Source organism: Mirounga leonina, unplaced genomic scaffold (assembly GCF_011800145.1).
Source record: "Mirounga leonina isolate KUSES-001 unplaced genomic scaffold, KU_Mleo_1.0 Mir_154, whole genome shotgun sequence".
Classification (NCBI taxonomy): domain Eukaryota; kingdom Metazoa; phylum Chordata; class Mammalia; order Carnivora; family Phocidae; genus Mirounga; species Mirounga leonina.
In genome coordinates, this window is record NW_023270389.1 from 9,142,337 (window position 1) to 9,167,904 (window position 25,568).

A 25,568-nucleotide genomic window follows, 5' to 3' on the forward strand; every position below is an offset into this window, starting at 1 on the left:
TTCAGCAACTTGCTTTTATTGAGTCATTCCAAACCATTCAGTTTTCATAGATGCAATTCTTTTTGCATTCATATTAATTCGCCTAATATTTTGTCAATTTATGTGATTAAAATTAACAAAACAAATAACGTTCCACAATTCACAGGTGGGAGCTGAAGTGCATAAGCATGGCTAAGAGCATTCGATGTGCTGTGCGCATCAGTCAGTGTGCTTTGCAGAGAGAATGGAGAGGATGCAGGGGAAGACTTGGATAAGAGAAGGTTGGATCAGGGAGCTCTGACTGGAGTATATTAACCCCATTTTCCAGATGAGGCAGTTGAGACTTAGAAAGTTACACTTGGCCATTTTTAATAAGTGATTCATATATGAAAAACACAAACAGAGATACAGAGAGGAGAAAGAACCGGCTGTCTAAAGGTCAAAGAAAACTTAGGAGGAGATGATGCTTGAGCAGTCTAGAAGGGAATAGGAGGAAATCAGACAAGTAAGCGGGAGAACATTCCAGGCAGAGAAAACAAGGGTAATAAAGTCCAAAAAGACTGTGAAAAATGAAGTACTCTTAAAATAAATTCTGCTTGACTGGAGCCTAGGTTTATCAGGGTGTGAGTGGGGGCTAGAGATCCAGACTGGGATGGTTTCCCGTGCCAAATAGTTTACTTAGAGGCTCCCGGGAGCCACTGGACAAATTTCCTTGGAGAAGCAACACAGTTAGACTTATATTATAGAAAAACATTGCCATGACAGGACGGACAACGGGCCAGACTAAGGGAGACAGCCTGGGAGGCTGCTGCAGGGGAACTCGGGACAGTGATGAGGACCTGAACCCAGCGGCGTCCACACATGGTATTCTCTTCCCATCGACAAGTGCCGGCAGGAACAAACAGGCATGCGATCAGTAAAACCCAAGCTGAGGGAAACTCTACAGGGTAAACAGCTCAGTTTCTTCAATAAACAAATTGCAAGGGGGGAAATGACAGAGACAGTGGGGAGCTAAAATGTGAGTGGACTCCAAACCCTACAGCATTAGCATCACCTTGCACTTGGGAGAAGTGCAAATGCTCAAGCTCCACCCCAGACGTAGAATCAGAAACTGTCTTAAAAAGCCTTGTCGGGGATTCTGATGCACTCTTGTTTGAAAACTGCTACAACAGACTGGAAGAAATTTACAATGCTTATCAGCCAACTGCAATACAGTTATCTTATTTGGCTCTTCATTCAAAAAAGATTGCAACAAATTTTGACATCCTTAGACAATTTATGGTATCAAGGAATTATCAATTTTTTAGGTACGTAAATGATGTTAAGATTATATGTACACGTACACACATATTTAAAAGCACTGAAATATTTATGCATAAAAGATGGGATGCCTAGGATTTGCTTCAAAATACTACAGGAGGCAGGCAGGGGTAGACATGAGATTGGCCATGAGTTAGTAATTGTTGAATAATGGGTATCTCAGTGTTCTTTATACTTTTTAAGACTTTTGTTTTTGAGACTTTTTTCCATTCTAAAAAGTTTAAAAACTCAAGGGTAAAAGTAAATTAAAAGACTACAACTTAAGCAGAATTAATGCAAAAAAAGAAAGTATACTGAAAAAAACCCTACTACATACTAGTGTGCGGCAAAATGGTTTTGATTTGGATGTAAGGGAATTCTGTATGCTCATCAATCCACTGGTGTCATTGTATGTCCCTGACCCCACTGGAGGATGATTTACATGGGAGAAGAGGGACCACAGTCTGCTCAAGGGCACATGAGTACCTACACCCATTTGCTTTCCAACTTCCAAACTGACCTAGATTTTGGAATGCTATCTGCTAATAAATTCAGGTTTACCTGCATTTTTTTTCCCCAAAGTTTACTGCTTTAGCATATTATGACTGCAACCTGAGTAGGCTAATACACAGCATTAAAAATGCTTGATTTTTTTCCCTTAAACTAGAAAAGGGACAACTATCCTTTACATAGGTCCAGTAGCCAAGTCATACATTTTAAGAGATGTTCAGAGGCTTGTCTGGCTTGAAAGGTCATCATCCAAATGACTAGTCTTGAAAAGAGTTCAGGGCAAGTAATTAAAAAAAACTAATTGTGAGGTTGCATAGGCCTTAATATGTCCTTTAATTTACATTCTCGTGATGTGGTAGCTTTACTCTTCTGTAATACACCTACTGTGCTGTTTTAGAAATAGGGTGAATAGATGTTACTCTCCTTCCTTTTTACTCTCCCTCTTATTCACCCTCTTCTATTGAAATACACTTTATGAAAACCTGGTCCATAAGAAATTTAATTAGAAAGCACTCTCATCAAAACCTAAGGAGGTAGGTGGTAGGATGGATTATATATTCTCACTTTACAAAGGCATTGTAAAGAATTTTCAGTGTGGTTCCTTCTCTTTTCTGTTTTATTTTAGAGATTCCGTCATTTTTGTCATCAGTGTTATCATGATCATCATTTTTGTCATGATCATTCTTTTCACTATTATTTTGCCTGGAACAGTCATTGACGCGGGGAAAAGACTGTTAGAAATCATTGCCGTCCATTATCAGGCATCCTTTCTGATCAAAGTGACCTAGAAATAAAGATTTCTGTTCCATTTCATCTACTTTTGTTGAGCTTCTGCTGTGTTCCCACCCATGTGATAGCTTTAAGGAAACAAGAACCACCAAGCACCCCCCGCCCCCAATTCATGTCTCCTGTACTCTAGCTGAAGAATAAGAGCCGAGGGAAGAGAATCACCGCACGCCTATGGGGAGGGACTGGAGAGCCCGGACTATGTAACTTTAGGTGGCTTCACTCCAAATCCTAACTCTGCCACTCACTAGCTAAGTGATGGTGAGCAAGTTACTTAACCTCTCCTGCCCGTTTCTTCATCTGTTAAATGAGGGTAAGAACAGTAGTTACCTTATGGGGTTTTCTTGAAACAATTCTTAACCAGATAATCCATAAAACACTTAAATTTATCCATATATTTTATAAATATCTGTGTTGACCATTGTTTCTTATATCCTACACCTTCCTCCTGGTATTCTTTTCTGTCCTGGAAATATATATATATATATATATATATATTTCTTTTTTTAATATGAAAGCTCTATGCCCAACATGGGGCTTGAACTCATGTCCTCGAGATCAAGAGTTGCATGCTCTACTGACTGAGCGAGCTAGGTGCCCCAGAAACATAACCTTAGAAGTTCATAATTATCTTGGATTTTGTAGCTCTGAAAATACTGCCTCCCAGTTTTGCCCCCAATCTTATGGTTTAGCCGTACATAAAATTCTAGGCTGATAATTATTTTCCTCAGCTTTGAAGATATTATCCCACTGTCTTCTGGATTTTATGCCATTGAGAAGTTTGCTATCAGTTTCACAGTTGTTACTTTGCAAATAACATGTCTTCTCTCATTGGAAGAACACATGCATCTAAGGAGACTACTGATCAATGTATGTATTTGTTACGAGAGTAACCACTTCATACAAGATTTCCAATTTCAGGGATTAGGCAGGGGAAGTTCATGATAAAAGCATCCTCTCATCCTTTACAAAGGAACACGGCAGGAACTAAAGGCCACTGTGACCAAAAGGAAGCTCTGCAAGACTTCCTACCTCTAACTATAACCTTGCCTCCAGGGGAGGACTAAGAGTGCCTTGCCAAGAATCCCGTAAGTCACCCAAGGGTTTAAAGGGATGCCAAGCCCTCCTTTTTATACTCCCATGAGTTACTTCTCTCCTTTCCTCTCATGCTTTCCACTTCTTATAATAGGACAACTCTATATTATGAGCTTATAAGGCAAGTATGATAAAATAGTACATTTAAAACTTTGAGTTTAGCCCTTCCTGGCCAATGTTTATGTTCAGATTACTAAAAACATGTATCTAGGAATATGGTACAAAACAGATCTCACCTTGTAGATGAAATAGCTAAAATTTTGGCGTCTTTATTGATCCTGGGTCATATACTTGGCTTGGAAACAATGTACAACAAATAGTTCCAATTAAGATATCACAAACTAAATTTTTCTTCCAGATCTCTAAATGCTCATGGAGAGCCAACTTCCATGGTACATGGCACACAGCACAGACTTGAGAGTCAGGCCCACAGAAAATATCCATGTAGGCCAAACAAGAAAGATGCTATTTGCTTCTCATTACATAAACAATGCCTGAACTTATCTAACCAACAAACTTATTTTTCTAAAAATTAATCTGTGACTGAAAGTACTATCATGTTTGCTGGGAGCCATTCTCATTTGACTCATACCCAAAAAGGCTAGAAATAACTCAGCACTAGAAAGTGGCGCAAGTGCTAAGGTTGTCTATGGCTCTTGCTACAAAATAGTTGCCAGTCTAATTTGAATGTTTAAAAAGAATGACAGGAATTACAGGGTTCTTCTTGATTTCAAGAGAACTTCCCAGAAGGAGGTGGAGGACCAAGAAATCCACCTGCCTGCTTGGTGGCAGCTCGTGAAGGGGCAAGACCAAGAATCTTCTGGATGTTCTGTGAAGAAAACAGAATTAAAATTGGGTTTTAATATGAGATAGAAGAGTATTTATATAGATCCCATATGAAGAGAAGGCATATAAATTAAAAGTACCATTATGACCTATTTAAAATAGGACAATTACTACCGTGTTATTTTTTAAAAGGCTACAACACAATGGAGGTCATAAGACAGTAAAAGCCCTCTCACCTAATGCGACCTTGGTCCACAACCAAAAGAAGCTGATTTTTTCAAGTGGAGAATCATTGAAAGAGGTAATCTTTTATTTCAACTCGAAGCATATAAAGTATATTCATTAGCTGTTTCTTACAGCAAGGCCTTTTCTCTCAATATGGATCATCAGTTCAATTTAGTCATTACTGCACCATCTAAAGCCGAAACTGAAATACTCAGTTTCAGTTTTTTCAGAGTGGTAAGGGATCTTAGGTTCCTGCAAAGCAATCTGAGTCCAGAATCCTCCTAGATTTCTAGCACCTCCCCTCACCTTTTCACTTGTCTCATTATATCCAATTCAGCAGTTTTTTCAAAAATTCACCTTCATTAAAGTAGTTCTCATAAAGATCACTTTTTATATTCATATTTTATTACTTACTGTAACATTAAATTACATAAATACAACAACAAGTAAAACCAGCATAAACAGTTTTAGGATAGATACAGGCTCTTGAAAAGCAATGACTCACCTGGTAGGAACAGACAGGTGTGGGCATACCACAGAGCAAACCATGAATGGAGAATGTGATGCGGGGATTAAATGCTATGCCTTTTTAAAGAGGGAAGTGAGAGGGTTTGCGAATGTGGAGAGCTTCAGTTAAAGGTCAGGTGTTAAGATTCTGTACAGCATTCATAAGAGCGAAAAACTTTAAAGATTATCTACTTTCTCTTGCTCAATTCTTTCATTTTGTATTTGAGGAATTCCAATGAAAACCTGGAAAAGTGTGATGGTTTGTCCAAAATTACAAAGTTAAATGAAGAGCAAAGTTAGAATTAAAACCCATGTGTTTGGATTCATAATCGGATGGATGCTCTTACACAGTACTTCCGATGTTAAAGTTCTGGTCTTCAGAACACACTCTACCCCGTTGGTAGGCAGGTGAGCGAGCGCACATTCACTCAGTAGTTACTGAGCCCCACTGTACATAATGCACCATGACAATACCCATATCCAGCCTTCTCTGAAGTGTATACAATTACAATCCCTCAGTCCTTCATCATTGGGAATGAGGACTGCTACAGATTTGAGTGTTTATATTTCTGACATAGCACACTGCCAGAATATAACAGAATATATAAAAATGAAGACACAACTTTAAGAACTCATTCAAATTATATTTATCACAAAAACTTCATTCATTCATTTATCCATCCACTCACATACTCACAACACTGCAGCTTGTGCTTTCTTTTTTTTTTTTAATTAACATATAATGTATTATTTGTTTCAGGGATACAGGTCTGTGATTCCTCAGTCTTATATAATACCCAGTGCTCATTACAACACATACCCTCCCCAATGTCCACCACCCAGTTACCCCATCCCCCCAACCCCTTGTGCTTTACTTTAAAAAGAAATCTGGGAGGAAGCTAAGAAAAAAAAAAATCAATCATTAGATTAGGCTGCTTCTCCTTAGTAAAGCTGGAGAATGTATTACTTTTATAATAACTCCTTCATGCCTGCTTCTAAAAAGGTGTACAAAACAGTAAGACCAAATGATATAATGTCACTAATTTCCCATTTCTTTTATTTAATCAGTAAGTCTTTACTGACCACCTACAATATATCCAGCATTAAGCAAGGCACTGTGGGAAATGACTTTAAAGATAAAATTTGAAAGAATAAGACATTACAGAATTAGCTATGGATAGACACATTTGTCTAGTTAACAAACACAATAATACAGTCTAGACAAAATATACTAGACATCCTTGATCAGTTTTTCTGTAGAGACAGGGGCCAATTAAGTGAGTCCTTACCATTTTAGAAATAAAGACTAGTGTAAAACCTCTGATGCCCTTTAAATTACAGGTTTACTGTAATTTAAAGAAACAACTCAAAGGAAAATAGGAAATATTTTGAAGGGTAGACTGTTGACGTCTTTTCTTTTTTTTTTAAAAGATTTTATTTATTTATTCGACAGAGAGAGACACAGCGAGAGAGGGAACACAAGCAGGGGGAGTGGGAGAGGGAGAAGCAGGGACCCTGGGATCATGACCTGAGCCGAAGGCAGACGCTTAACGACTGAGCCACCCAGGCGCCCTGACGTCCTATTTATGAAATAAAAGCATCTAAATGACTACTGGATACAAGTCCACTGCTCTAGATGGGGAAGAGCTCAAACAGCAACAAAAACATTAAAACGGACACACTTTATTGGCAAGGCTGAAGTTCATGGAAATCCAGGCAGCTCTATACTTTGTTCTCCTGTGGCTCTTGTCACAGGCTTCCTTTGGGAACACTAAGTTTATCAGTGTTACATTACTCAAGTATTTGTATTTTACTATAAATGCTTTCTATGTACTACATGCAATCTTATCCTTTAGTGAAATTCTAAACAATCTGTTTAAATTCCTATAGTTTCACAAATGAACCCAGGGCTTTTGATGGTTTTCTCAGATAAGATTTTCTCTGCTTCCCTGTCCGTGAAGTCTTTTTGGTGTAGGAGCTAACTGATGCTCTCAAGATGCAAAAAAGATGGGTAAAAAAGAAGAGGTCACCATTCTCTCTCCACAGTAGTAATACCATCCAACATTTCTATGCACCTTAAAGTTTACAAATAGTTCTAAGGACTAGATGCCAGTCCTCAGTTATCCTTGCTTTGGAGATGAGAAAGTTGAGACAGAGAGGTTACAAGTCAGGACGTGAACTGACATACAACTCAAAGTACAGCTTTCCTCTATTAAACCACTCTCTAAGAGATCGTTATCTTAGTAATAAAAAAGATCTTGTAGCAGTCCTGGCCTATAAAAACATTCTGTTACGAAGATTACGTATGAGCACATGCGTATGTTACATCATTAAGTAAATAAATGCAGGGGTGCCTGAGTGGCTCAGTCAATGAAGCGTCTGCCTTTGGTTCAGGTCATGGCCTTGGGGTCCTGGAATCGAGCCCTGCATCGGACTCCCTGCTCAGTGGAGAGCCTGCTTCTTCCTCTGCCCCGCCTCCCCCTGCTCATGCTCTGTCTCTCTCTTAAATAAAATCTTTTAAAAAAATAAATAAATGCATATAAATTCAAACCCACAAAATGTACAACACCCAGAGTGAACCCTAAAATAAATTATGGACTCTGGGTGACAAAGAAGTGTCACTGTAAGTTCACTGACTAGAACAAATGCAGTGCTCTGGTGCTAGGGGTTGTGGTTGGGGAGACTGCACACATGAGGTGGCAGGGACGAGATGGGAAATCTCTGTACCTTCTGCTCAATTTTGTGGGGAACCTAAAATTGCTCTAAAAAATAGTCTATACAAAATGCATATAAAAACTGTAAAGAGGGCGCCTGGGTAGCTCAGTCATTAAGCGTCTGCCTTCGGCTCAGGTCATGATCCCAGGGTCCTGGGATCGAGCCCCGCATCGGGCTTCCTGCTCCGAGGGAAGCCTGCTTCTCCCTCTCCCACTCCCCCTGCTTGTGTTCCCTCTCTCACTGAGTCTCTCTCTCTGTCAGATAAATAAATAAAATCTTAAAAATAAAAAAATAAAAATAAAAAATAAAAACTATAAAGATATATAAAAAATAAGTTTATATATCCTTTTCTCATTCCTTGTCGCCAACTTTTTGAAATATTGCTAAACAGGATAATTTATTAAAAAAATTTTTTTAAAGATTTTATTTATTTGTCAAAGAGAGGGAGAGAGTACAAGCAGGGGGAGTGGCAGGCAGAGGGAGAAGCAGACTCCCCGCTGAGCAAGGAGCCCGATGCGGGGCTCAATCCAGGACCTTGGGATCATGACCTGAGCCGAAAGCAGATGTTCAACTGACTGAGCCACCCAGGCGTCCCTATTTTTAAAAAATTTTTTAAAGATTTTATTTATTTGAGAGCGATCGAGCAAGCACGAGCAGGGCAGGTAGCAGAGGGAGAGGGAGGAGACTCTCCACTGAGCATGGAGTCTGACACAGAGCTCGATCCCAGGACCCTGGGATCATGACCTGAGCTAAAGGCAGATGCTTAACCGACTGAGCCACCCAGATACCCCTAAACAGGATAATTTAAAATAAAGGTGAATATTTCTATGGGTGCTATCTCAAAGGGCTAGGCATTGTTCTAAGTACTTCACATGAATGTTCTCATTCAATCCTCACAACAGCTCAGTGAGGCAGGCTTATTATCCTTATATGCAGATGAGGAAAAGAGTCAACTGTCAGAGTGATTCAATAAATTCTTACTGAGCATGACACACTGTAGCAGATACTTTTGTATACATTATCTCCATTATGTCTTTCAACAACCTTATCCATTAAACTTGACCTGACTGCTTTCCTATAATCTCCTAATTCTCCTCCAATTTTTCAGGGCTTCTTAGTAAGATTTAGCTTAGAGATACGCATTTTGCTGAAAGACAAAAGCTTTTTGTTTTTTTTAAGATTTTATTGATTTTTTGACAGAGAGAGACAGCGAGAGAGGGAGTACAAGGGCATAGAGGGAGAGGGAGAAGCAGGCTTCCCATGGAGCCAGGAGCCCGATGTAGGGCTGGATCCCAGGCTCCTGGGATCACAACCTGAGCCGAAGGCAGACGCCTAACGACTAAGCCACCCAGGCACCCCAAGACAAAAGCTTTAATATATTATAAAGATGGTATGGAAGAATACTTAATATACATGCAAAATACAGTAAGATTTGGTAAGGTTATAGAAAAATATAAAACAATTATTTTGAATTTCTGTTCTGTCCTGTGTAATAGGGTAACAACTAAGGAGTGTATGTCAGAAGGGAAAAACAAAGGAAAAACATTTTCCCATAATCATGCCTTCAATTGGCAGGAAACCCAGAAAAATACCATTACAGGATTTGCGTTCCTTCCTCTTTGCAAAGGATAAGAACCAGTGATCAAGAAAAGGAAGTTGTTGGTTGCTAACTGGATATTTTGGGAAGACCCAGGTCACTAGCCATAAACACATTCTGCTAAATGTTATTCCTTAGTCATTTAACTAAAATAACTCAGCCATGGCAAGCCTTAGTTTATTCTTTGTTAGTTTCTCTGGCATCAAACAACCAGCCTTCACTTCCAATTGATTACAATTTCTCATCAAGTTCCTGTAACATAATCTTTACTAGATCCATAAAGCTGTATGGAAATCCGATCACCTCAGATGGCCCCACCCAACAACCCTAGGGTTTTCACATTCTATCTAAATTAGATGTTTTAGAGAATGATGTAGGGATGAAATATTTACTGAGAACAATGGCAGTACACTGGGGTACCCGAAACACTACTGGGTCAGCAATCAGAAGACTTGAGTCCCAGTACAGGCAAACCAGGCAAAGCAGCAATAAGGCAAAGTCTTCTCACCTTACCGAATCTCAGTTGCCCAACCCCCTGGAAAGAAGAGGGATCACTAGATCAATCACTTTCAACCCTTTAGGCCACAGAATCCTTTCTTTAAACAAAATCTCATGAAAAAACCCTCTACAGAAAACAGATAAAATACTGTTAGGGACCTGAGGCCTCCTGCTGGGCCCTTCAAGCTTCCCATCAAGCACCTTCAAGAAGCCAAAGTCCCTGTGGCTCTAGCATTCTAGAATGTGACTATGTTCTAACAAATTATATTGCAGATTTCAACACACATCTTGCAAAGTGGAAATCAAAATTCTGAAAGGAACATGAGCACATCAAATCTGCACTAGAGTAATGCCACTTCCTTTGTAATGCTGATGAACTTTTCTGTCCTAGGTTGTCAAAGGCCTTGCTTATAATAAAGGTCTTTTTTTTGAGGGATGGGGGTATGTCAGGTGATCAAGTGACAATCCAAATCTCTGTCTCTCTCCTAACCATCTTTCCAGTAAAACTTCCCTTAGATCCTGTTTAGCCCTTCATCTGAGGATCAGTCAAGGAGAATGTTCTGAATTGTAGTTTAGCGCAGGAAGACAAGATGTATGTTTCTATATTATATATGTACTCACGTATGTAATGTATTTTTAATCCTATAACGAACGGTAGGATGTGGCTGGTACAGAGTGGGGTATCTAAAACTCAGTATGAAACTTAAGTCTCACTGGTTTGAAAAACCAAAAGACAGGGATTTGGGTGACCACAGCAGCTTAAAACTGAGTGAGAAACTCTTGGAAAACAGTTAACAGAGGAGAAGTTCACAACTACATTTAAACTCTGCCCAAATCTCTTAAACTATGCCAAGTGTGAGAGAGCTTTCAAGTAGCCCAGCTGAGACTAAAATAACTGAGATTTCAGGTACTGCCTACAAGAAAGGAGACAGAGTATAGAGTTTGAGTGCCAAGTTAACTTCCTGCTTAACTAAAAAACTGAGCACTCTTCCAAAGAATAACAGACACCTATCATAACAATGTCCAAGATACAATCCAAAATAATTAGATATACCAACAAACAAGAAACTTGACCCATACTTAAGAAAGCAGGCAACAGAGTCCAATCTTCAGATTATCCAAATGTTGCAATCAGTAGATAAGGTTTGTATTTTAAGGCAGCTAAATAGGGGCACCTGGGTGGCTCAGTCGGTTAAGTGTCCGACTCTTGGTTTCGCTCAGGTCATCATCTCAGGGTCATGTGATCGAGCCCCACATCAGGCTCCGTGCTCAGCGCAGAGTCTGCTTGAGATCCTCTCTCTTCCTCACCCTCTGCCCCTCCCCACCTCTGCTCTCAAGTGCTGTCTCTCTCTCTCTCTCAAATAAATAAATAAAATCTTAAAAAAAATAAAGCAGCTAAATAACTATGCCAAAGGGCATAAAGTATGTTCATAATAAATTAAGAAATAGGAAATCTCAGCAAGGAAAAATGATAGCAAAAAAAGAACAGAATGGAAATTCTGGAACTAAAAAATATTATATCAAAATTTAAAAATCATTGTGTGCACTTAAGGTTAACTCAGATTAGGGATGACAGAGAAGTCAGTAAACTAAACACAGATTAACAGAAATTATCCTATCTAAAGAACAGAGAGGAAAAGATTTTTAAAAATTGAACAGAGCTTCAGGGTCCTCTTAGACCATACTGAAAAGACAGACATGTAAGAAACTGGAATCAGAAAAGAAGAGAGAAGGAATGGGCAGGAAAAAAACTCTAGCAGCATTTAAAAAAAAATTTAATACCCTAGGCATATCCAGCCAAACTGCTGAAAACCAAACTTAAAGAAAAAAAAAATCTAAAAGCAGGCAGAGAAAAGTGACACATTATCTATAGGGATACAAAGATATGAAAGACTTCTCATCAGAAACAATGGAGGCCAGAAGATAGTGGAAAGGCATTTTAAAAAGCTGAAAGGAGGGCTCCTGGGTGGCTCAGTTATTAAGCGTCTGCCTTCGGCTGGGGTTATGATCCCAGGGTCCTGGGATCGAGTCCCACATCGGGCTCCCTGCTCGGTGGGAAGCCTGCTTCTCCTTCTCCCACTCCCCCTGCTTGTGTTCCTGCTCTCGCTATCTCTGTCTTTGTCACATAAATAAGCAAAATCTTAAAAAAAGAAATAAATAAAATTAAATCCTGAAAGGAGGGGCGCCTGGGTGGCTCAGTTGTTAAGCGTCTGCCTTCGGCTCAGGTCAAGATCCTGGGGTCCTGGGATCGAGCCCTCCATCGGGCTCCCTGCTCAGTGGGAAGCCTGCTTCTCCCTCTCCCACTCCCCCTGCTTGTGTTCCCTCTCTTTCTGTGTCTCTCTCTGTCAAATAAATAAATAAAAACAAATAAATAAATAAAATAAAATGTTGAAAGGATTAAAACAAACAAATGAGAAAAACCCAATCAACCCAGAATTCTATATCCAGTGAAAATATCCTTTAAGAATAAAGAGAAAATAAAAATACTTTCAGATAAATGAAGATCAAGAGTATTTGTCACCAGCAGACTTACACTATAAGAAACACTTAGAGGGGCGCCTGGGTGGCTCAGTCGTTAAGCGTCTGCCTTCGGCTCAGGTCATGATCCCAGCGTCCTGGGATTGAGCGCCACATCGGGCTCTCTGCTCCACAGAAAGCCTGCTTCTCCCTCTCCCACTCCCCCTGCTTGTGTTCCCTCTCTCGCTGTGTCTCTGTCAAATAAATAAATAAAATCTTTAAAAAAAAAAAAAAAAAAGAAAGAAACACTTAGAGTGAGAGACAAAGGAATAATTTGATGCTGTACTATGGGGGACTAACATTAAGCAGCGGCATGCTCAGCTCCTGTTATATTCCACCAACAATTCCGCACTCAGAAGTCTTCTATTCACTACACACTTTCAAGCCTCCATGCTTTTACTCATACTACTTCTGATGCCAAGAATGCTCTGATAAGGGGCGCCTGGGTGGCTCAGTCGGTTAAGCGTCTGCCTTCAGCTCAGGTCACAATCCCAGGGTCCTGGGATCGAGCCCTGCATTGGGCTCTCTGCTCGGCGGGGAGCCTGCTTCTCCTCTCCCTCTGCCTGCCCCTCTGTCTGCTGCTCTGCCTACTTGTGCTCTATCAAATAAATAAATAAAAACCTTAAAAAAAAAATGCTCTGGGGCGCCTGGGTGGCTCAGTCGGTTAAACGTCTGCCTTCGGCTCAGGTCATGATCCCAGGGTCCTGGGATCGAGTCCCGCATCGGGCTCCTTGCTCAGCAGAGAGACTGCTTCTCCCTCTCCCTCTGCCTGCCTGCTGCTCCCTCGCTTGTGCTCTCTCTCTCTCTCACTATCTCCCTCTCTCTGTGTCAAATAAATAAATAAAATCTTGAAAAAAAAATGCTCTGATAAGATTGGAAAAGCCCTACTCATCCTACAAGACAGAACTAAAATGGCCCCTTTGTACAAAATTTTAGTTTCATACCTTAGCCATTTTGCTTCCATAGCATGTTTTTTTTTTTTCCTGATACCATTTTGTACATGCACACACACATCAAGGGCATCAATCATACTCTACTATTACTTATGGGCCTGTCTTTCCACACAGATTATGAATTTCACAAAGGTAGAAACCATTGCTTTTTACCCTGTACTCTCAGCATCAAAGAAGAATTCCTGGCATTGTATAAAGACTTGAATCACTCTTCAGCAATGACAGGCAATATTCTAAATAAAGCCTTGAACTCATGCACTGAAACAACTCACAAAGAGATCAGGTTAAGGTAATGCCGAATAATCTGTTCTTCTCACTTACTAGTTAAGCTATCATTTTCTGAACCACCTGCATTCTCTAACTGATTTGAACTTAAGTACTAAAAATGAAAACACTCTGCTTGTAGATGAGCTATACATTAATGAACTAAGCTCTAAGTCTTAAATAAAGTGACATATGTTAATGATGAGGAACAGGAGATGGCAGGCATTTGATCTTCTCATTTTGATGGCTTTAAATATACTGACATGACATAATTAGAACCTGCTTTTATACATACACAGGGCATATCAAAATTCTTTGCCCTAAGCAAGCCAAGAGTGAAAAAAAATAAAAATTTATTTTTATCACTCTTCTGAGCACATATACCTGTTCAAAGAGACAATGACAAATTCTCACGGATACTTTTTCAGATACAGTCATACATACATAAAGTTATATGTTAAGATATGGGTGAAAAAAGAAAAAAAAAATAAAACTCTTCCATTCTTCCTCAGAACCACTAATCCTTTTTGCTTTCAAAGAAAGAGCATTCCATTCATAGGTTTTACAGTTCTATAAATTCATAAGAATAAGCCAGTGTTCCCCTTAGCTGTTTACCAGGTAAGTTTACTTGGGTTTTTACTGAGAATTAGAGCACTTTTTATAGAGGAGATCACCATTTACCCAATCTATTACTGACTCATAAGAAGAAGAAAATTAAAAAAAGCAAGTACTTTAATTCTGGGAATTAAGGAACTTTCCTTCTGTTCTTGAATTCCGTCACCACCCTGGACTAACTTAACACCCCTGCTGGAAGCTGGCAAACCTACCATTTCCGCTGCTGCAAATTCATACAAAAGAAACAGTTGGTGGTGTGAAGGTCAAGGCAGCTTAATCATTTGTTCACTAAGCACTAAGGAATTTTAAAAAAGGAGAAAGATAAAATGAGAAAAGGTAATTAGATTTATTTTCAGTTAATGATGTATCACCCTGTTTCAATCTATAAAAAGCAACTTTATCCTATCTTGGGCTGGGGAACAAATATTAATTTTATTTATTTTTTATTTTATTTTATTATGTTAGTCACCATACAGTACATCATTAGTTTTTGATACCCCAGAGGAGGGGGCACTAATTGATCTTTTAAAAAAATGTGACCCTAAGAACGGCTAACATTCTGTGTCACTGTCTTCTGATTATCATAACATGGTGAGGTTGTCCACCAACCCCCTTTCACCTTTGTGAAAACTGAGACTGAGAGAGACTCCAAGAGGCTGACATTCCCAAGGATACTTAGCCAATAAAGTAGCAACAAGATTCAAACACTGGTGTTTTACCCCAAACACTGTACCTCCTCAACCTTCCAATGCATTCCTCCTCTCTCCCCATCACTTTAAAGTTTCTGAAGTAGGGGGGCATCTGGGTGGCTCAATCATTAAGCTTCTGCCTTTGGCTCAGGTCTTGATCCCAGGGTCCTGGGATAGAGCCCCACACTGGGCTCTCTGCTCAGCAGGAAGCCTGCTTCTCCCTCTCCCACTCCCCCTGCTTGTGTTCCCTCTCGCTGTCTCTGTCAAATAAATAAATAAAATCTTTAAAAAAAAAAGTTTCTCAAATAGGAATGTGTCTTAAAATCTATTATATGATCAGTATAGCATTATTTTTGCTTTCCTTTGAAACCTCTTAAGGCAATGGTCAATCATTTAATTAATAACATCCTAGCATGGGAAAAAATATGTACAAGATGAAAACCAGATTCACAAATACTTACGTGAACTAGTAATACATCATAAAATTGTGTTAGTTTAGGTTCAAAGTTCAACCTTGGTTTCATCTGCTTCTACTCTGAATGACTAATATAATAGAAATAATTTTAGGGGTGCCTAGGTGGTTCAGTCGGTTAAGTGTCTGCCTTCAGCTCGGGTCATGATCCTGGAGTCCCAGGATCGAGCCCCACGTCTGGCTCCCTTCTCAGTGGGGAGTCTGCTTCTCCCTCGTCCTCTGCCCCTCTCCCTACTCCTTCTCTCTGTCTCTCTCTCACTCATTCTCTCAAATAAGTAAATAAAAATTTTTTAAAAAAATTTTTAAATGGTTTTTTTTTTTTTTAAAGATTTCATTTACTTATTTGACAGAGAGAGACACAGCCAGAGAGGGAACAGAAGCAGGGGGAGTGGGAGAGGGAGAAGCAGGCTTCCCGCCAAGCAGGGAGCCCGATGTGGGGCTCCATCCCAGGACCCCGGGATCATGACCTGAGCCCAAGGCAGATGCTTAACAACTAAGCCACCCAGGAAGCCCTAAATGTATTTCTATACCCTCATAATTGATAATGATTTTTTAAGTGAAGCTATCGGGAGAAAAATTAACCTTTTAATTTCAAAAGAAACAAAGGTTCCATGAAGTCAAGGACCATAATTATGTGTCAGTTTTGTTTAAAACTGTATAATAAGCACCCAGCCCGGAGCATGATACCTGTCTGTGCTCAATTTTGTTGAGTAAATAAATGAACACTCTATCAAGGAATTATTACTAATGTGATAATGATCTCTTAAGGATGGGGGAAGATGACTGAAGCAGAGAGATGCCCTTAATTCATCCTAATATTATACCCCCATCATAATAAGGGGAGCATTATTGCCATGAAGGGAATAGAGCTAGTTGGTTTAATAACACCATCACTCACATTTAGTAAAGGAAGTGGATTCTGGTTAACACTATAGAGATGTTACTGATATATGTAAATACAGTCACAATCTTTCACAAATAAAAGACTTTAAAAACATAAATTCAGGAAACCCAGTGGTCAAAGTATCTAATCACTTTAGCAATTAAACTACTGACAGTTTCAAGGCACTAATAACAGAAATGTTTCTCATTCTCCTAGATGCTATACTCTAATTTACTATCAGAAGACTTCTCTGTTAAAACAAGCAAGGCCACCCCCAAAGCTAGAGGTAACCTGCATAAAATATACATGGTTTTTACATGTTTAGCATAAAAATTAACCCTGAGCTAATGAAATTATAGTTTTATTCACTGAAACGAAAACATGAAAGATTATCCTTTAATACATGGTCTCAGGTTGGTGGTGAACTGAAGGCTTAAGATGAACAGTCCTGGGTAAAATGATGCAGTAGCTGTGAAACCAGCTGGGGAATCCTCAAAAAATTAAACATAAAATTGCAGCATGACCCAACAATTCTACTTCTGGGTATATACCCCAAAGAATTGAAAGCAGGAACTCAAACAGACATTGATATACCATGCTCACAGCAGCATTACTCACAACAGGCAAAAGGTGGAAGCAACCCAGTGTCCACTGACAGATGAATGGATAAACAAGATGGGGTCTATACACACAATGAGATATTATTTGGCCTTAGAAAAGGAACGAGGGGCACCTGGGTGGCTCAGTAGTTAAGCGTCTGCCTTCGGCTCAGGTCATGGTCCCAGGGTCCTGGGATCGAGTCCCGCATCGGGCTCCCTGCTCCACGGGAAGCCTGCTTCTCCCTCTCCCACTCCCCCTGCTTGTGTTCCCTCTCTAGCTGTCTCTCTCTCTGTCAAATAAATAAATAAAGTCTTTAAAAAAAAAAAAAAGAAAGAAAAGGAACGAAATTCTGACACATGGTACAACATGGATGAACCCTGAAAACATGCTAGTCACAAAAGGACAAATATTATATGATTCTACTTACATGGAATCAAATCCACAAATATGAGTGGTCAAATTTGCAGAGACAGAAAGTAGAATGATGGTTGCCAGGGACTGAGGGGTAGGGGTAATGGAGAGTCAGTGTAGGATTTTCAATGTAGGATGATGAAAACATTTTTTTAAAAATATTTTATTTATTTATTTGACAGAGAGAGAGAGATAGCGAGAGCAGGAACACAAGCAGGGAGAGTGGCTCGATCCCAGGACCCTGGGATCATGACCTGAGCCGAAGGCAGACGCTTAACGACTGAGCCACCCAGGTGCCCCAGATGAAAAAGTTTTAAGATGGATGGTGGTGATGGTTGTACAACAATGTAAATCTACTTAATGCCATAGAACTGTCCAGTTGAAAATGGTTAAATAGCAAGTTTTATGTCTATTTTAACACAATAAACGAGAAAGATTAACAGCACTGGAATTACTGAATATAGGAAACCAGAAAGTAGCATCTGGACATACGAGAGGATTAGCTGGAGGATTCTGCAGGAATACGGCTACCGCAGGCAGTCACACTGGTTAAGTTTAACCCCCTGAGACTCTAGAGGCATGACATTTATAGTTTGGCCTACTCCTCCACATTTTTTACTCTAAGGGTTCAGATCACACTGCCTAGCCCACCCTACGACACCAGCACATTTCAAAAGACCTCTTATCTAAAGAAGGTGTGAAGAAAGGAGGAGTGCCTCCACTCAAACACTTGTCACCGGGACTGAACAGGCCTTCACACTTCAAAGGTGAATTTAGATAGGCACTCCAGACAAAATACTACTAGGCTGTTGGCAGGGATTTGTCATATTCACATGCATACCAGATTCAAGACCAATCATTCACCTCACTGTATTCTTTTGACCTTCTAGCTTCTTAGTTTTTGAAAAAAAAAAAAAAAAAAAGTAGGCAAACTGTGATCTCAAATGAATCCATGTTTTTATGTTTTCCTTCCTAAAAATCACATAACAGTTGGCAAAGTAGAAGAGAGCAAAAAAAGAATAAGGTACACCAGTATGAACTCCAAATGGATTGGCTCATCATCTAAATGCAAAGAATGAAACCAAAAAAGTACTAATAGAAAACAAGGATGAATTTCCTTGTAACTTTGGAGTGCAGAAGAACTTTCTAACCATAATTCAAAATCCAAAAGCCATAAAAGACAAATTTGATCAAAAAAGAAAAAAAAATCCAGCAAACAAAATTTTGTGTGGCAAATACCACTGTAAGTAAAACTGAAACACAAATGACAAACTGGAAAAATTATGTGCGACTTACAGCACCCAGAGAGGGCTAATCTCCTACATAGGAGCTAAAAATTCAGAAAAAGACCAACAACCCAATAGAGAAATAGGCAAAAGGCATACAAAGTCTCTTGCCACCAAAGAAAGAAAAGAGTATATGAACAGCTCTTAGACAAACAGGGATGCTCAATCCAAAATGCAAATTAAAGCTACAACAAGGTAGCAATTCTTATCTATCAGATGGGTAAAAACTCAAAAGCAATTTCTGTGGGTGAGGATGGCAGAAACATGCATTTTCATACCTTGCTCTTGGGACTAAAAAATGGTATAACCCCAGTTTGCCAAGTTTATAAATTCCTATTTTGGTGTAGCACCTACTCTTCGTTTAACATACACTTCTCAGGTGCATCCTATGTACTATAGACAGGTACATAGATACTTTAAGGTATATATAAACAATGAAGAAATCACTACCTTCAAAGAGTTGGAGAGGAAAGGAGAAAATATAGATAAAAATAACAAGTAGACAAAAACAGATAAAGCTCCTACAATGAAGAATATGACCAATCATTATGGAAACTTGAATCATTCTATATTAGTTTCCCCATCACTCACTCCACTTTATATCCCCAAACAAGCAAACAAAAAACCCCAATTCATTAAAAAAAAACCCCAAAAAACCCCAATTCATTATGTTCTCTTAAAACTACTTTATGCCATGGGCGCCTGGGTGGCTCAGTTGGTTAAGCGACTGCCTTCGGCTCAGGTCATGATCCTGGAGTCCCGGGATCGAGTCCAGCATCAGGCTCCCTGCTTGGCAGGGAGTCTGCTTCTCCCTCTCCTGCTCCCCCCTCTTGTGCTCTTTCTCTCTCTCACTCTCTCTCTCAAATAAATAAATAAAATCTTTAAAAAAAAAACAAAACAAAACTACTTTATGCCACAGTGTGTATCTGAAACCAAGTGGCCTACTTCTTTGCCTAAGAATGGCCTCACTGGGGAAATCATAGTACGTCTATAATTTGAATTTCTGAAAGCCTCCTATTTTATGGCTGCTCACTTCACAGGCATCTTCACAATTACCATGTAACCTAAGATCCTAAAAAGTAAATAAACAACAAAACAAAACATGGAAATAAAACAAGCATTTTAATTCAAAGACAGAAGCATATTTTTCATAGTAACACTTCAAATGCTAAGGTATGTCAGACTGGATAGAAGTTCATAATCCTCCAGTACATATGCTAACAACAATTAGTGAGGAACAGGTACAGAAACCATATGCAGCTAGTAAAATAAAAAATTATAAAAGTAGGTCGCTTCGGTAATTTTTCTAAGACTTTAAATATATTAGAATACCTTATTTAAAATTGGAGTAATAAAATTAACCACCCAAGACGAGCACCACTCAGGATGCAGCAACAAGTTAGAACTCACCATTGATCTTGGGGAAGAAAACTATATAGCAAAAGAAAGAAATCTTTCAAATACAACACTGTTATATTAGCTATGCAATACTATCGCTCTTCTATGCTTTTCTCTTATTAATATCAGTGCATGGAATGGGACAAGTAGAAATAAAAATTGTGAGTATGGGGGTGCCTAGGTGGCTAAGTCGTTAAGCGTCTGCCTTCAGCTCAGGTCATGATCCCAGGGTCCTGGGATCGAGCCCTGCATCCGGCTCCCTGCTCAGCAGGAAGCCTGCTTCTTCCTCTCCCACTCCCCCTGCTTGTGTTCCCTCTCTCGCTGTCTCTCTCTCTCTGTCAAATAAATAAATAAAATCTTTAAAAAAAATTATGAGTATGCATTCTTCCTGGCTCAAAACACATTGACTATATGCGTGTGTGTGGAGGGGGGGTTGCTGCCCCTTTCCTCCCTTTCTCTGTACTCAGTAAGCAATTATTTTATTAAGCTGTGCCAGTCTAGGATCTACTGTTCCTATTTTAACTTTATAGCACATATTATACACTGTGGTTCTCAGGGGTTAGCATATCATGCTGGTCCACTGCCTGTTTTTATAAATAAAGGTTTACTGGAATACAGTCATACTCATTTACACATTGTCTATGGCTACTTTCATACTATAATGGCAGAGCTGAGTAGTTACAACAGTCTCTGCCTGAACCTTCAGGGATTAGCAGACTATGGCTGGCCCCTTGCCCAGTTTTGCAAATAAAGTTTTGCTGGAACACAGCCACATTCATTCATTTACATACTGTCTAGGACTGTTTTCATACTATAACGGCAGACTTGAGTAGTTACAACAGAGTGTATGGTCTGGTCTGAAAAGGAAATACAAAAATATGTATGATCCAGACCTTAACAAAAAATTTGCTGACCGCCATGGTAAATGAGCATTGCATTCCTGATAAAATTAACTGCTAAACAAACACCTCACCAGACTCTCTGAAATAACAGAAAGGAGTTTAAAGACCAGCTTGAGCTGAACTTTCTCAATGATCATTCTTAACATTTCTTTCATTTTAAAAACTCTAATCACTGTCTGAAACAGTGATTTCTAGGTAGCAATGCAAATGGCGCATCTAAAATGACTACTGTGAGCCGTCACACATAAAGCAGTAATATCTGAATGTAATTTAAAGTAGAATTGTTCTTAGTTGCTTAAAGTAGAATGTATACATCATTGTGTTTTATTAATATTTGGACATAAGCTACAATTAAAAATTTCAGATTTAAATAATCAAATTTAAGAGCAATATTCTGGAAATCAACGGATCGCTGCTAAACCAACAAAAGAGATCTATGTTGTTAATGTCTTGGTTTTCATGTTTAGATAGACTAAATAAAATGCTTCACTACAGAGACATTTTCGAAAGATGTAGTATACACCTCAGCTACACAAGAACACAACTTCTGGTGGACATACCCACTTAGCTGCTCTATAAACATCTCCAATGGCTCATCTTCTAACCAAGCTACCCTTCATGCCTCTATTCCTCCCCTCTTACTGACACTAGTCTCCATTTGGTCACCAAAGCCACACGTGGGACTTGAGTTACTTTCTCCTTTCTCCTGCTTTACCTCCATGTATGTCTCAACTTTGCCCCCTCTTTTTCATCCCTCTCATCATGGCAATAGTTCAGAACATAATGATTTTATGCTAGACAATTCAGATAGTCTTCTGGTATTTCTCCACTTTGTCAGGCTCCTCTCTCACATCTATCCTCCAGAAAGCAGTTAAGTGTCAGAAAATGATGCCAGGAAGTCTTGAGACCTGGCTGCACTTAATCTACAAAAGGAGGAGGTGGGAGGCAGCCAGACAGAAGGAAGAGCATTCACAAAAAGTCAATCTGGGTGAGTGGGACATGGAAACTGTCAGGCAAGTCAGAATGACTGGAGTGTTGGATGAGAGATGAGGTGGGGAAAACATTAAGCAGTAAGATCATGAAGATCTTTGCAAGTTTCAAACTATAATTCCATTTCCTACTTATTCTCACATGCCAGGCCAACCAAAAAATCTGCTGCCGTTGACAGTATTCAGAAGAAGAAATACAAGTCTCATGTGCCAACTTCCCCATGGCAATGCCTGCTGAATGGCAGTGTGTTCAAAGCTGAAATATAAAAAGTTCTTAAGCCAGAGACTTTAATTAACCCCTCTCACTTTTTAAAGTCCTATTTCAAACCTTTCTGCCTGAATTTTCCCCCACGAATCAAATGTTAGGTTTCTCTCTGGGCTCTTTCAACCATCTATACTCATGTCTTGGCTCTCACTGTTTTTCATTATGAATGTGTGATAATCATGGTGGCCAAATGTAAATTCTGTAACACAGACTTGAGTATCTCAACTGTGAATAACCTAAAATCATCAAATTATTACATTTATTTGTGTTCCTGAAGTGCCCAAAGGCACTGGAGTATAATAGAGAAGAAATGATACTGGGGCACCTGGGTGGCTCAGTTGGTAAAGCATCTGCCTTCGGCTCAGGTCATGATCTCAGGGTCCTGGGACCAAGTCCCATGTTGGGCTCTCTGCTCAGCAGGGAGCTGCTTCTCTCTCTAATTCTCCTCTGTGCTCTCCCTCCCTCCCTCTCTCTCTCTCAAATAAATAAATAAAATCTTAAAGAAAAAAAGAAATGATACTGAGAGGACCAAACCCGTTCTTCACTTTTGTATCTTTAGATGGTTGTAATGAAGAAGGAACCTAAGAGCTCTAAAAATGGGATATGGAAACCATGTTTGGTTTTATGGCTACTTCTCACCCCAATGGATCAGTAATCTAGACCTATACACATTTAAAACAGCTTTAGAGGTTAGGTTGGTTAAGTGTCTGCCTTCAGCTTAGGTTGTGATCCCAGGTTCCTGGGATCAGCCCCGCGTAAGGCTCTCTGCTCAGCGGGGAGAGTGCTTCCCCCTCTCCCTCGGCCTGCCGCTCTGCCTACTTGTGCTCTCTCTCTCTCTCTGTGTCAAATAAATGAATATAATCTTTTAAACAAACAAACAAACAAATAAACAAAACAGCTTTAGAGGATCCACTGGGATTCTAAAACATTTCTAGTATTAAAGTAGTAAAGGCTAATTTAGGGTGTGAGAGCAAGGAAGAATGTATGTATTTAATACTGGATATGGTCACTCACCTGTCGAATTGACATGGTACAGAGAATATACAGAAAAATGAAGGAACAGTCTGTGGTGTCATCCCCTAGCAGGTTTCGATGAGACAGTCCTTGGATATAGGAAAGAGGGGTGAAAGGGAGCTTTGCCACCACTCTACCATCAAATCTAAAAAGGAAAAAACAAAGAATTGTTATTTTTGGAAGACTGACAGGCTTCTTAGTTCCAGGGAAGAATCTGAGACAGAAATAGAACTCTAAGTCCCTTGATCTCTAAAAAACAAAGAATGATATCTAGTATATGTGCTGCTGAAGCGAGCACAAAGAATGATATTCTAAAAAGAGACCTAAAGAACAAGGATGTAAGGAAGGGCCTAGATTTTTCCATCAATCTTTTTCTAAACTAGTGATTCTTAATTTTTTCAGTATCAGAAGCCCTGAACACTGAAAAATTGAGATTCCCTACATTGTTTCAAGGTTATAGCTATCACTATTTAACTTCTCTATAAATTAAAACTGAGGAATGTTAAAAAATATTTACTAAATCATTCAAAAGGTGGCAATAAATTCATATGTTAACACAAATATTTTTATGAAAAATAACCATCTTTTCCAAAACAAAGTGAAAAGAAAGGCTTTTCTTTTGGCAAATGTCTTTCATGTTTTGTTTAATAGAATACTGCTGGATTCTCATAGCTGCTTCAGTATTCAGGCTGTTGCAATAATACACATCATAGAGCCCTGAAGCCTCTGGAAAATTCCACTGTACACTAAAAAGAGAGTAAGAATAAAAAAGAAAAATAACATCTTAGAATTATCCTGGCAGTAATGTTCATCTCAAGGACTTCCCAAGAGTCTCAAAGAGCTCTAGGAACCCCCAGACCATACTTTGAGAATCACTATTCCTTTTTTTTTTTTTTTAAGATTTTATTTATTTTTTGACACAGAGAGAGAGAGAGACAGTGAGAGAGGGAACACAAGCAGGGGGAGTGTCAAATAAATGAATATAATCTTTTAAACAAACAAACAAATAAATAAACAAAACAGCTTTAGAGGATCCGAAGGCAGACACTTAATGACTGAGCCACCCAGGCGCCCGAGAATCACAGAGAATCACTGCTCGGAACCATGGCACCAGTAAGATTTTAAGAACCCTCTGTTCCAAGACCCAGAGGCTCCCAATACACCTCTTAAACAGGCTAAACATTTCTGAATAGAAATTCATGGAGTATATAGTGGTGAATGAAAAAAGCAGAGTCTTAAAATTCATACACAATATTCTCAGATAACTTTTAACATACTATTAGTGTTGGAAAGTATTCTTTTTACTTTTTCTAAAATAGAAAAGAGAGATATTTCTAAAAGAGAAACACAGAGGGCGCCTGGGTGGCTCAGTTGGTTAAGCGACTGCCTTCGGCTCAGGTCATGATCCCGGAGTCCCTGGATTGAGTCCCACATTGGGCTCCCTGCTCAGCGGGGAGTCTGCTTCTCTCTCTGACCCTCTCTCCTCTCATGCTCTCTCTCCCTCTCTCTCAAATAAAAAAAAAAAAATCTTAAAAAAAAAAAAAGAGAAACACAGAAAAAAGCTGTAAGAAAATGCTTATCAGCATTTATGTTGAGGTCCTGGGGATATTAGCTTCTTTTATACTTTTCTACGAATAAGTAGTATAATCAGTCAATAATGAAAATTATAAAAATGTGATTAAGGAGAGTGATACTTCATAATATTAGAGAAATGTATGACTACCTCAGCTAAATTATCCAAATAAAGTCTTTTTTTTAAGATTTTATTTATTTATTTGACAGAGAGAGAGACAGCAAGAGAGGGAACACAAGCAGGGGGAGTGGGAGAGGGAGAAGCAGGCTTCCCGTCGAGCAGGGAGCCTGATGTGGGGCTCGATCCCAGGACCCTGGGATCATGACCTGAGCTGAAGGCAGACGCTTAACGACTGAGCCACCCAGGCATCCCCCAAATAAAGTCTTTAATTCCAGTTAAAACAGCTAGAAAATTCCCTCTTAGAAAAATACTTGGGCGCCTGGCTGGCTCAGTCAGTGGAGCGTGTGACCTGATCTCAGGGTTGTGAAGTCTGAACACCACCTTGGGTATGGAACCAACTTAGATAAAAATTTAAACATATATATTTTTTTAATAAAAAAGAAAAAAAACCTACTTGGTATTTAGAATGTTTCTACAGAGGGAGAGGGAAAAGAAAAGTAGCAATACCATCTTTGTCTTTGGGGAAAAAAAAATCCCTAAATATCCAGATCAACTACTGTGGTTCTAAAGAGCTTATCAGACAACTGTGCTACAAAGAATATAGAAGAGAATGAATCTTC

General features: G+C 39.3%; 1 protein-coding gene across 1 annotated transcript in view; it reads right to left on the minus strand.

Moving 5' to 3' along the window:
* TMCO1 (transmembrane and coiled-coil domains 1) overlaps positions 1-25,568 on the minus strand; it is a 57,849-nt gene continuing 32,281 nt past the window's right edge. Inside the window, exons 6-7 of the mRNA XM_035010068.1 lie at positions 23,256-23,400; positions 1-4,498 (exon numbers count right to left, since the gene is read on the minus strand). Coding sequence (XP_034865959.1) covers positions 4,400-4,498; positions 23,256-23,400 — 244 coding nt within the window. The 3' untranslated portion in view covers positions 1-4,399. The remainder of the gene's footprint in view (positions 4,499-23,255; positions 23,401-25,568) is intronic.